Raw genomic sequence first — 12087 nt, 5'->3', positions numbered from 1 at the left:
TCCCATCAGGTACTGTGAGTGGGGCGTCCCTATCTCCAGATGCCCACATGTCCCGTGAGTCCTCGTGGGGTATGAAGACTGTTTAACTTCAGGACTTCTGGGCTTTCCTGAGGACTTACTTTGGATGTCATCTGCAGTCACCTTCACCCCTGTAATTTCCTTATTTCTGCGTGTTTCCCATGGGCCTCTTGTCTCTTCAGTTAAGGAATAATTCTTTGTCTTGAAGCTCTGTTTCTGGGAAAACCGTTCCTCATTGCTGCCTTCCAGGACTCTGAGTGCTCAGAGAAGTCACCAAGGCCAGCATGAGGTGAGGGGGAGGTCTGGTCATCAGGCGTGATGACAGAGATGCACAAGCCACTGTTCTTGTAATTTATCTGTTCCTCGGCCTGCTTGACTGACCCCAGATAGACCGCATCCTTTGTCCTCCAGATCCATGCTGCATTCATCGTCTTCTACCCCTGCCAAGGCACACGGGGCCTGTGGCAGTGGGAACAGGGTCACATGGTGCATCGGGCTCCTCCTGTTGTGTTTGACAATCCCTTGCTCCAGGGCCTCGGCTCCTTGCTGGGGCTTGCAGGGTTCCACATATCACTGACCCTGTGGTCCTACTACAACACAAACTTGCCGTAGAAGCCATGTGTGTACTGTTCCCACTCAGAAGTGATAATCATCATAGTCACTTAGTTGATGGGCATTTGTAGGTGAGGTGCAGAGAATCTTCAAGATCCAGTGAGGTCACCAAGCACCAAAGCAGGTAGGACAAAGTCCCAGCCTATGCTGGGCCTCTGAGCCCAAGGGTTTTGCCTGTGTGGCTGACCTTGAGAAGGTACAAAGATTCGCCCTGATTGAATTATGGAATGAGGGCATTTTGTAAGCCTGTAAGCATGTCCAACCTGTGGCCCACGGACCACGAGAATGGAACCCAGCTCATTTGTAGACCATACTGTCACATTGAAATGTCAAAAGTTGGACACCTGTGTAAGGCACTGGAGAACTTGCCAGCGAGCCTTCCTGGCCCTGATCTGCATGGTAACATCACAGAACCCTTTTGTAGCGTTTCTCCCACGGTCAGCCTCGTGCCCAGAGCAGAAGGGTTAGCTTTGGCCAGACCTAGATCTTACACGGTCCTCTTCCAACACACCATTTCTCGACCTCCCTTCTAATGAGACCAGAGAGGGTATGCCTCCTGTACTGGTGCCTACAGAGCACGTTCCAGAGGCCCTGTCATCCTGTCCTACCATAGGTCACATGTCTACCACAGCATCTTCCCAATGCTCACTGCAGTCCACCTGGTTCTTACTGGGGTCGTTGAGGTACACTTTAAGGAGTGTTGCATTCTGCTCCTACACCCTTCTGGATGTGTTTGGGTAGACTATCTAAAGGGAAGTGGACTAGGGATAGTTTCAATATATTCCCTCGAGGACTGATGAGATTGCTGAGTGGGTGAAGTCCTGAGTTCATCCCTGGACTGACCCATATAGGAGCAGGAAAGGACCAGCTCCTCCAAGTTGTTCTCTGACCTTCACACATAAACCATGGACTCATGTGTGTACGCATGCACGTGCACGCAGGCACACACACACACACACACACACACACACATTGTTATACACACCAGTATAAGCAAAATATATATGCAGAATATAATTCTAAAAACTTTTACCTGGGTGTGGTGGTGCACACCTTTAATTCCTGCACTCAGGAGATAGAAACAGACATCTCTAAGAGTCTGAGGATAGCCTGGCCTATTTAGAGAGTCCCATGCATTATATATAGTAAGACCATGTCTAAAAAAATTGTGTCCTTTTGGCCTTTCCTGTGCTCATAAACTCTCATCTCTGTTAAGTGCAGCCATTGTGACTTGTACTCATCCCCAAGGAGGTGGCCAGGGTGGGCCTGGGTCGACTTCAGTCCCACTCTGGAGACAACATGCTATTTCCCTTGTGCTGATGATAGCTCAGGCCCTGGTCCCACAACATGCAGAGGCTCTGAGCATTGCTCATTGTATAGCTATACTCTGACAATGCTATCAGTCCTTGGAGGACACTGGGACACTGGATGACCTGCCCACATATAGGACCTGGATTCTCTCCTCAGAGCCTGGGGTGCAGTCTGCAGTTCTGAAGTCAAGGAGTAAATGTCACCAAGGGCCAAAGACAATAGAGAAGAGATGTTTCTGAGCTGGGGCTCCAGGGAAGTTGCTTCAAGCTAATAAGAAGACACGAATCACGGGATTCTGGGAACAGGAGACACTCCTCCAGAGACAGAGCAGTAGGTCAGACCAGTATAGGGGTAAGGGGGGCTGTGGAAGTCCCTCTTCTAGCTCCATTTCCTTCTGACCTGGAGAGTAACGACATCTGTCCAGGGGGACAATCCCTACCTGAGGGTGGAGAAGGTTTAAAATGACATCATCTTTGCACTCAAGGCTTTCAGAATCTTAGGAGTCTATATTTGCAAAAAGATACAGAGAGCGGGGAGTCCTCTCCACAGGGCACACGGGGGCATGAATGTATTCAACACTGAACACACAGTATTTCAATCCCAGGAGTTGTGTGGAGCAGAGGCAAAGCAAACACCCATTGCTGTCTCCTGCAATATCTGTTCTGACTGTCAAATGGATGGATCCATGGGTCTCTGGGAAGCAAACAACCACCCACCACAGTCCCAGTCTGGAACATGGCAGCTGCCTCAAGACCACAGTGCCAGGCTGGAGTCTCACAGCCATCCCTTGCACATGAGTCCTTAGGGACCAAGTCCCTCCACCAGTCACTCAAAGAAATATCTCTGATTCCCCATTTCCTTCCCAGAAGTTCCAGGGAGCTCTGCAGGTTGGTAGAGACTGGACCTGCCCGCCCAGCTCAGTTATGGTCGCTTCCCATGCTCTTGGCCTTCTGGAAGATGTTCTGCATGGCTGAGATTCTGTCCTTATCCTGGATGTCAAAGACCTGGAACTGCAGTGGGCAGGGACAGAGGGTCACAGGCAGCCAGGCTGCACCTGTCTCAGACATCCTCTCTGACCACCCTACCTGTGAGTGTCCACCTGGTCCATCACCCCGGCATGTGGACCATCCCAGCACCCCTCCTCCAACAGCCCTATCTCACACAATGTATCCCTGACACAGGAATGACCCCTCTCCCAGGGAGGTCCCACTAACAGTGGTTGAAGGCTTTTTCCCTGCACATTCCTGACCGAGAAATGTCAGGCATGCTTTGGAGGCAGTATTCGGGCCTGGGTGGACGAGTTCCTGCCTTTGTTGGGGGTCAATGGGCTCTATAGGTGTAGAAGGGACAGCGTGTAGACACCCCGAAACAGCAGGCCAGAGAACATAAGGTCCTAAAGGGTGTGACTCTCAAAATGCCAAGTCCAGCAATACACAGGAAATTGAGCCCAGAAGGTCCAGGGAAAGTCAAAGCCCCAAAGTAGAGAGGGCTCTGGGCATCTTCTGGGTGGTTTAAGATAATTCTGTGGAACACGGGCGCAATCTCAGGCACTCTGCCCTTACTTCCAGAGAGCAACCTTACACCCATGGGGCCTCTCCTAGAACTCTGGTTTTACCACAGCTATCCTTGAGTTCCTGACCTGGGAGAGAGTGGTCAGGGTTCAAGACCAGGACTCTAAGCCACTCCCCCCCATGAAACAACTGCACCCACCTTATCAAGCAGAAAATCAAAGTAAGCAGTGGTCCAGTAGGTAGGGTCACTGGCAGGGAGTTGCAGGAGTGCCTTGACTCCATTGTCAATGCGTGGTGGACGGCTGTGGCCCAGGTGGGTGACATGGATTCGTAAGGACTCCTCGGGCTGGCTGGCGAAGTGTTCCACACGTTGGTAGATGGTGCCGAGGTCCAGGCCGCTGTCCTGCAGCAAGTTGTGCTCCGGGTACAGGAAGTGGGGCAGGTTCCTGGTAGCCAGGCAGCAGAGCAGCACCACCAGCAGACGGTACACGGCGCCCTGCAGGTCCATCCAGTCCTCGGGTGCTGGGAAGAGCACAGAGGCCCACAACAGCACTGTCTGCAGGACACAAAGTCAGACCTGTCAAGGGGCGGCTGGAGCGGCTCCCACCACCTGCCGTCCACTAGCCCTGCGCCAGCTCACATCCGCCAACCCTCCTCAACATCTCCAATGCTGAGTTCCTCTGGTATCTGCCACCCTAGCAGCTTCTGGAGCTCCCATCACCTTCTCTGCCCCTCCCTCTCTCCTCTAGGCCTCCCTTTTCAGCCTTTGCTGAACTCTGGTCAACTTCAGAACTCCCTCGGGTTTTCTGAGGCTTCCTCCATGCCCCTCCACTGATCTTTGTAGACCGGCCCTAAGGGCATTAGAAGTCCTCCTCCTCTCCCTCCTCCTCCGCCTCCTCCTTTCTGCTCCAAGGTCCTTACTAGATTACCACCCCCATTACCCAACTGTGTTTCTGGGTCCTCAGACTGTCTTCCTCCTCATCTCTCAGTTTATCTAGGATTCTCTGTGTATCAGACCCCAGTGGCCACTGGAAACCAGATCCCCACCTTGGGCAGAGGCCTGAGACAGCAGACTGACTCCCCAGAGCCAGAATCTGACAACACGGACCAAGCAGAGGGTCCTCTTTATCGTGAACACACACCCCGGGGGGGGGGATCCCAAGACTTCACAGCTCTACCCACTTGCTTCTCACTGCCCCGTGGGCTAGGGGTGATGGAACCTTACTTGTTCTTCATCCATAGCAGGATGTAGATGTGATGTGACTGTCCTGCCCCAGGGAGCATAGGAAGGGAGCCAGTGCTCCCATGGGTACCCACTTGGCGCCAATCCATAGGGGAATCTGACGAGAGGAATCGTGCCGTGGAGAGGTCCAGCCCTGTGTGGCCCAACCCAGTCACGTTTCCGTTGCAAGTCCTCCCATGACACCTGTCTAGGAATGGCCAAGGCCAGCATGGGGCCAGCACCATGGCACCACTCTACAGCCATGCCTACGAGACCTCGTGGGCTGTGGTCTCTTCCTCAGGTGAACCTGGAGTCCTCACAGTACCTGTGGCTGCTCATCACGGAGCTGGTGTGAGGGACACACCCAGGGGGTCCCTGCCCTCTATTGTCTAGTCACAGATGTGAGCAACAGAGCAAGGCAGGTGGTGAGCTACCGTGCCTACCTTCAAGTGGTCAAAAGTTAGGCCGGGGCTCTGGCTGCTACCTCGCCAGCTCTCTAGGTTCACCCGGTCGAGGATGGAGAGGCTGTCCAGGCGGTGACCAGGGAAGGAGCCTAGTGCACCAAGCAGGCGGCTGAGCAGGTAGCCAGTGGAGATCCTGAAAGCCAGACCCACCTGTCAGGTCTGGGGTTCACAGTGCCCAGCACCCTGTGTACCACCCAAAAGAAAAAGCAGGCGGTGGCTGCTCCCCAATACTAGAACCTCGTGAGTCCCATAGGGGGGTCATTCTCTTACTGTGGCCATCCTGGGGCTCCATGACCTATGTCTCTCTTAGCAGCTGATTTTGTTTGCTAGCTTGAACATCTGTGGTTCAGACTCCCCATCAAAGATTGCAGGGATTGTGGAAGACCTCAGCCAGCCCACCCTTTATTTAGACTGAGGTTTGGTGGCGCTCCAAGCTGGCAGGGGGGTGTGGGCTCCACTCCAGGGTGTATTAGGGAAACCAAAGTCCCCTGCCCACCATGGGAGCCAGAGGGTGGAGAATATGTGAGGCTCTTCATCTAGGACCCTTAGCACAGGGCCCAGCACATCACAGGCCCTCACTTCTGTGTTTGCTGAACCAGCATTGGGTCTGAACCAGACTCCACACCCTGTGAGCCTTAGTCCTAAAGGGTGGGCAGAGGTGGGGCAACAGGAAGGCCATATTCTACTCGGCCCCACCCTTCATCTGCCTTGGTGGGCTGGTGCTTACTCAGCAAGGATGCAGGGTATGGGACCCACAGAGCTCTGCAAAAGCTTCAGAATGTCACAGCAGCTTATAAATGTCACTTATAAGGAGCAACTCGGTTCCAAGATGGCAGCACCTTGGGCATGGAAATATTTTGTAAGTCCCCCAGCAGAATCACTATGGTCTTATAGGGGGGTGCCAGGGATGTCAGTCTTGGATGGATCCCAGGCCCTGAGTCCTGCTGGCTGAGCTTCTGTCTTCTTCACCTTCTCACAGACACTGAGTTGGTAGCAAGTAGCCCTCACTGAACTCACAGGCTTCAGGGGACTTAAAGAAGTCAGGGCTGGAGATAAGGGCCGGCACATGGAAGGAAACATCTATAACTAAACATCTCAAGTGGGAGAACATTCTGAGAAGGGCTCTGTAAATCTGACAATGCCACCTCAAGTGAAAGGTATTAACAAGCCCAAGTTACTTTTATCAGTGTGAGCATCCTTGTTGTATGGGTGTTCTCACTATATGGGCATCCTCACTGCGTGAGCATCCTTACTGTGTGAGCATCCTCACTGTGTGAGCATCCTTGCTGTGTGAGTATCCTCACTGTGTGAGCATCCTCACTGTATGGGCATCCTCACTGTATGAGCATCCTCGCTGTGTGAGCATCCTCGCTGTGTGAGCATCCTTGTTGTGTGAGCATCCTCGCTGTGTGAGCATCCTCACTGTGTGAGCATCCTCACTGTATGGGCATCCTTGCTGTGTGAGCATCCTTGCTGTGTGAGCATCCTTGCTGTGTGAGCATCCTCACTGTGTGAGCATCCTCACTGTATGGGCATCCTCACTGTATGAGCATCCTCGCTGTGTGAGCATCCTCACTGTGTGAACATCCTTGTTGTATGGGTGTTCTCATGTATTGGCATCCTCACTGTGAACATCCTTGCTGTGGGAGCATCCTCGCTGTGTGAGGACCTTAGACAACCTCTCTGCTAGAGTTTAGCTGGCTATTGGTGAAAGACCCCCTCCCACACCACCTTCCACATTGATATCTCACCACAGCTTTATGCTATTGGTCACCTCCTGTGCAGAAGATGTCCCAGCCATGTCCTCCCCAAAGCTCCCTGTGACTCATTAAACTCTAGAACTGCCCCAGAGATTCTAGAAACCTCAGCATGACACAGATGTCCACAGGGCAGAAGCAGGCAAGAATCCCTCAGATCCTCCTGCATGAGGCTCAGGGAGCATCAAGGTGTTTCTCTCTTCCCTCAGGTCCAGAGTGGCATTTACCTCCAGTGCTGGGCATTAGCTGGTACCAGGTCCACCCCGTGGCTGGCAATTCTTCTCAAGATGCCCTCAGGGAATCCAGGCTTCAACTGGGCCCGCTCCAAGGCAGGCACCCTGTGCTTCTTCCTCACCACAGGCACAACGTTGAAGCGGATCTTCCTCCAGCCACTGGACACCAGCAGGGACAGGTGCAGCTGCCCTTCCTTCAGGTTAGCAGCATTCAGAGAGCCTGCAACAACCTGCCATCAATCTAGCTCCCCTCTTCTGGGCCTAACCCTGCTTTGGTCTGGGACACCCTCCCTGCTGTCATGACTGCCCTTCCCGGTATCTGCGGCTCCATAGGAACCATTGCACAACCCTACGCATGGAGCAATGCCAGCTGAGCTATGTCACAGCATCCTTCATACCAACACCTTCCCTCAAGAGCCTTCTGTCTGCTAGGCCCCTCCCTCAGTCTTGTTGCCTGAGCCTGCTTCTCACACCTCCTGGACCTGTGGGATCTGCCCCCTGTCTGTTGCACCTCTGCTCAAGTCAGCTCCATTCAGTGTCCAGGCTGGAGACAGGAGAAAGACTACGTCCCAAGGAGAAGCGCTGGACATGTATGGTGCTTGAAGCTGCAGTGTGAGGAGCAGGACTGGTGGAGTTCCCCTGCCTCCCTGGGCGGCTCAGAGCCAGCTCTTTTGGCAGATGGCTGTGATAAAGACATCTCATTGCTTCATTCTGAACCTTTCCAGTCTTTAAGGAAAGTCAACAGGGTGCTTTTGGGCCTAGCATCCCATTCCAGGGACTCTGTACCCGCTGGACACTGATAACTCCAAAGGACAGCCTTTAGCTATAGTGTCACCTGCAGTGTCTACAGACTCATATCCCTGCTCCAGCCAGCTGTGGCCAGGGAGAACAGACATGATAACCCAGCTCACCTGAGTAGTAACAAAGCTAGGGGGATCAATCCCAGGCTGGACCTCTGCTGAGGAGCTGGTGAGTTTGTGCCCATCGCATCCCCTACACCAAGAGCCTCCCTAACAGCTTAGGTCAGAGCCACCAATGCATGCATGCATGCTGGTCCTCCTACCAGACAGGTGGGACTTGGCAACAAAGGACAGGAAAAGCTTAGGATCAAGTGCATGGGAGAGAACTGCCCATGCTGGGAAAGGCCCTGGTATCCTGAGAGGAGGTACTAGGTGACCCCGTTTCCAGGCTGCCATGACCCAGAAATCCAGGCTCAGCCTGAACATTCTGTATGATGAGGTCTGTATCTACTTAACACTCCAGGAATTGGTTACCTCCATTACCTGATGAATGACACATTATGGCTGAGAGACTTTTCTCTCCTCTCCCTACTGAGACCTCACCCAGAGCTCATGTCCCTATCATGAACCCCTAGGCCCCCTAAGAGGGAACATTCAGGAGTGACAGGGCTGGATGCTGGTGTATCCAGGAGCCTTCTACTTCAGCGTTCCCTTTCTTTCAAAACAAGTCAGCAACAGAGATAATGAGGGGGATAACAAAGACACCCACGCCATCACACAGGCTCGGGGTGGAACTGTTTCCCCTCCTACCCCAGCGCTATTTGTCTATGTCCATTGAGGGACCTGGGTCAGAGGCCAGAACAGCCAATCGTCTGGGAGCTGGGTGTGCTCAAAACAGAATCCCCAGCCCAAGCCTTGTAACAGAGTCCCCATTGCAAGGAAAGAGCTGGGCCTTGCTGTGTATCCCTTCAGCTCCCATGATCTGCAGGCAACCTCTGGAATCCTCCATCCTGCATGAGCCTCAGTTTCCCCGTGAAGAGGGAGGGGACCCTCTTGGCTCAGCATTTAAATGTCTCCTTGTCTTCCTCTAGTCACACATTTTATTTGTGAAATGGCAACCTGGAAGACAGCCAGCCACACCTGTTCTCAGCAGGCTACCTCTAAGCCAGGCCTGGCTGGTCTCACCGGTTCCAGGGAGTGGATGGCTGAACCCTGTCACCAGCAATAGCTTCCCTTTTAAGGTATGTGTTGGAAGCAATGCCTGGAATGTCCCATGGGCCCAGCTCAGCCACAGCAGCAGGAATGGGCCTAGGCTATGGGGTCTCTTTACTCAGTCAGGAGGCAATCTGGTTATGCATGTGGGGCCTAGAGGTTTGCACTGTCCTTGATGCAACTTGATGTAACTTGGAAATCTCCTAGTTACCCCATAGGTCTGTGCCTCAGCAAAAGAGTGGGGCCTGCAGAAGCCAGGTCCAGCTGGTAGTGCAATGACTGTGTTAGGTCAAGCAAAAAGGCAGGAATGGTCCTGCTGAATTAGAGGGTTCAAGAGATGACCATGTAAGATGCCCAATGAGATGCAAAACACCAGACGCTTAATAACAGTCTCTAGCCACCCGAAGGTCAGTCTGCTCCAGGACACCTGGCCTAGCAGGTCTGGGAGGGACTGCCTGCAGAAGCTGACCCCTAATGTTGGAAGCCTAAGAGCCCAAGGGCTTCCTGAGTCCTGCAGCCCAGACTGAAACCTAGGTGCCCAGCTGTGGGCTCTGCTAGACACCCTTTCCCAGGGCCCTGGGAAGGAACAGCAGTCCACTGCCCCAGGCTCCACTGTCCCTGGAAATGCAGATAGGCCCAGACTCCACACACTAGGGATCTCAGGCATGTTACTGCCCTTAAGGGAGGCAACTACCCATTCGCTGACGACACAGTATAAATACCAGGAAGTTGACTTGGGAAGACAAACATATGAGAAAATAGCATCTGCCACCATCATGTGTCTGTCTCCTCCAAGAAAAACAGGACATTCTCTTTTGGCCTCCAATGCCCTATCAACCTGACGTTCAATACCTGAACCCAAGAGGACAAGTGTCTTCACTTAGGTCCCCAATCTTCTTGCTTATCACAGGCTGTACCTACTATTGAAGTCACCTTTGTGTAAAGAGACTGGTTAGTTCTGGTCATGCTGAGACCTACCTGAAGCTCCGATACCCCGGATTATATAAACAAGATGTCCCACAAGAGACTGAGGCTGGGTTCCTTGCCATATTTGAAAATACCCAGTCTGGGTCTTAATGTACCAGTTAGCATCTCAGTCCTAAATTGGAGCAGGCATGCACATATGCCTGTATATATAGAGGCACACATTCACATGTACGCATTCACATGTGTCCTCGTGTCTTTTCACACCTCCACATACGCATATACATGCACACTAGCATGTGTCTGCATCCTGACTCACATACAGTCTGACCGATGGTGACCGAGGCTGAAGTGGGGACAGGCGTTAAGCATCACCAGCACAGACTGTAACAGGTAGCAGAGTAAATTCCTAAAACCTTGCCAGAGACCCTTTGTGGCAAGCTAGCCAGCAAAACCACAGCTTGTCCTAAACTCTCAGACATTTATAAAGTGACATTCGTTAAAATGTCTTCCCCAAAGCACCATGCAGAAACAGGTCACATGTGATTCACAACCTGTTTTCTCAGGGAGTCTGGGGGTTCAGGGGCCAGAGCAAGTCTCCTGGCTCACGGGGCCCCCAACAGACAATGCCAACTCACACTGTACTCATATGCACAAGGAATACACACACACAAACACACACACATGGGCCCCCAACACACAATGAAACTCACACTGTACTCATATGCACAGCGAATACACACACACACACACCACACACACACACAGGAACCTGTATGCAGACCCCATGGGCCAGTCCAAACCCTGAGCCCTCCGACACAGTGGTCACACACATACATGCACACACATATTGTACATACGTGCAGAGTACCTCCCCACTCCCCACCCCGTTACCTGGTGGGACGAGGTTGTGGTGCTTGCAGTGTACAATAGCAGCCACCAGAAGATCTTTAAGGACACACAGTACTTTACTGGGTACAATGTGTCCACAGCACTTGTCTCTGCTCTCTGAGGAGGCGCTGAAGACATCATCAGTCATCCATGGCTCCAGGCCAGATGCTTCCTTGAGGACACCCAGGCGACAGATTGCAGGGCCATCCCCTGGCTCAGTGGCTTCTGACTCCTCAACCAGGAGAGCCTCGGCGTCCACCCCCAGGGGCACCTCCACATCCAGCGGGTCCTCTGAGGAGCGCAGCGCAAACTGGAAGGCCTCCAGGTCTCGAGAATAGTCGACAAGGAAGCGAGGGTCCAAGGCATGGACACGCTCCAGCACAGTGAGCAGGATGTTCTCTGCTCTCTGGTAGTCCTGGACACGGGGTGACTCCCGCGACTGGATGGCCAACAGGTAGTGATGCCACAGGGGCACCTGCTCGGTCATGTCTGGAGCAAAGACACAGGGGGCAGGCATCCCTGAGCAGTAGTCAGCAGGGCCTAGGAGCCCTTGGGAACGGCTCTTCAGCTGGTGCGGACTGGCGAGGAGGAAGCGGTACCTGCCCAGGTGAGGTGAAGGGCTGCAGGTAGGGCTCAGCTCTCCACAGGCAGAGTTCCAGAGGGGCAGGCGCTGTGCAGCAGGTTAAATAGCTGAACCAAGGCCAAGGCCTTTGAAGTGGGGTGAGTCAGTACCTAACAATTAAAAGTATCACAGGGTGCTGTCCAGGGAGGCGGAGGCCCAATTGCTTACTACTCTCCTCCCTCCCTACTCCCTCCTGAACCTTGGGTTCAAAACACAGTGGCCTAACCTGGAGGAGGGCAGGTGTCTCTCATGCTTCATGCCTCCCTCCCCCCTCCCCACTCTGTCTGGGTCCTCTCCTCTCTAAGGCGGCTGCGAGAGGAACAAGACTCAGGCCTGACCTGGGTAGTACCTCCTAAGCATTCCCCAGATACCAGTGTAAATCATCCCTTCTCCATTTGTCATTCATATAATTGGCCAGCTCGGCCCCTCGGGGTGCCTGTCCCATCCCTCCAGCCTCCCTCTGAGAAGAGTTAGCACGCACCTGGCCAGGAGCTGCTGCCTTCTAGGAGAGAAGCGGCCTCTGACTCCACCTCATGGCTGGAAAGTCTTACCCTACGAGCCACCTGCCAG

General features: G+C 53.2%; 1 protein-coding gene across 1 annotated transcript; it reads right to left on the bottom strand.

The window, feature by feature from the left end:
• Window positions 1–2411: 2411 nt before the first annotated feature.
• LOC121446696 (protein mab-21-like 4) lies at window positions 2412–12087 on the bottom strand. Its single transcript, XM_041649394.1, has 6 exons — window positions 11999–12087; window positions 10899–11627; window positions 7123–7348; window positions 5118–5271; window positions 3652–4008; window positions 2412–2951 (listed from the first exon to the last, which is right to left on the bottom strand). Exons 2-6 carry the CDS (start codon window positions 11410–11412, stop codon window positions 2859–2861), a joined length of 1344 nt encoding a protein of 447 aa, XP_041505328.1. The 5' UTR covers window positions 11413–11627; window positions 11999–12087; the 3' UTR covers window positions 2412–2858.

The sequence above is a fragment of the Microtus oregoni genome, unplaced genomic scaffold, assembly GCF_018167655.1.
Source record: "Microtus oregoni isolate MIOR12 unplaced genomic scaffold, Mior012 000004F_ref0000308, whole genome shotgun sequence".
In the NCBI taxonomy this organism is placed as follows: Eukaryota; Metazoa; Chordata; class Mammalia; order Rodentia; family Cricetidae; genus Microtus; species Microtus oregoni.
This window is presented reverse-complemented; position numbering and strand designations above follow the sequence as displayed.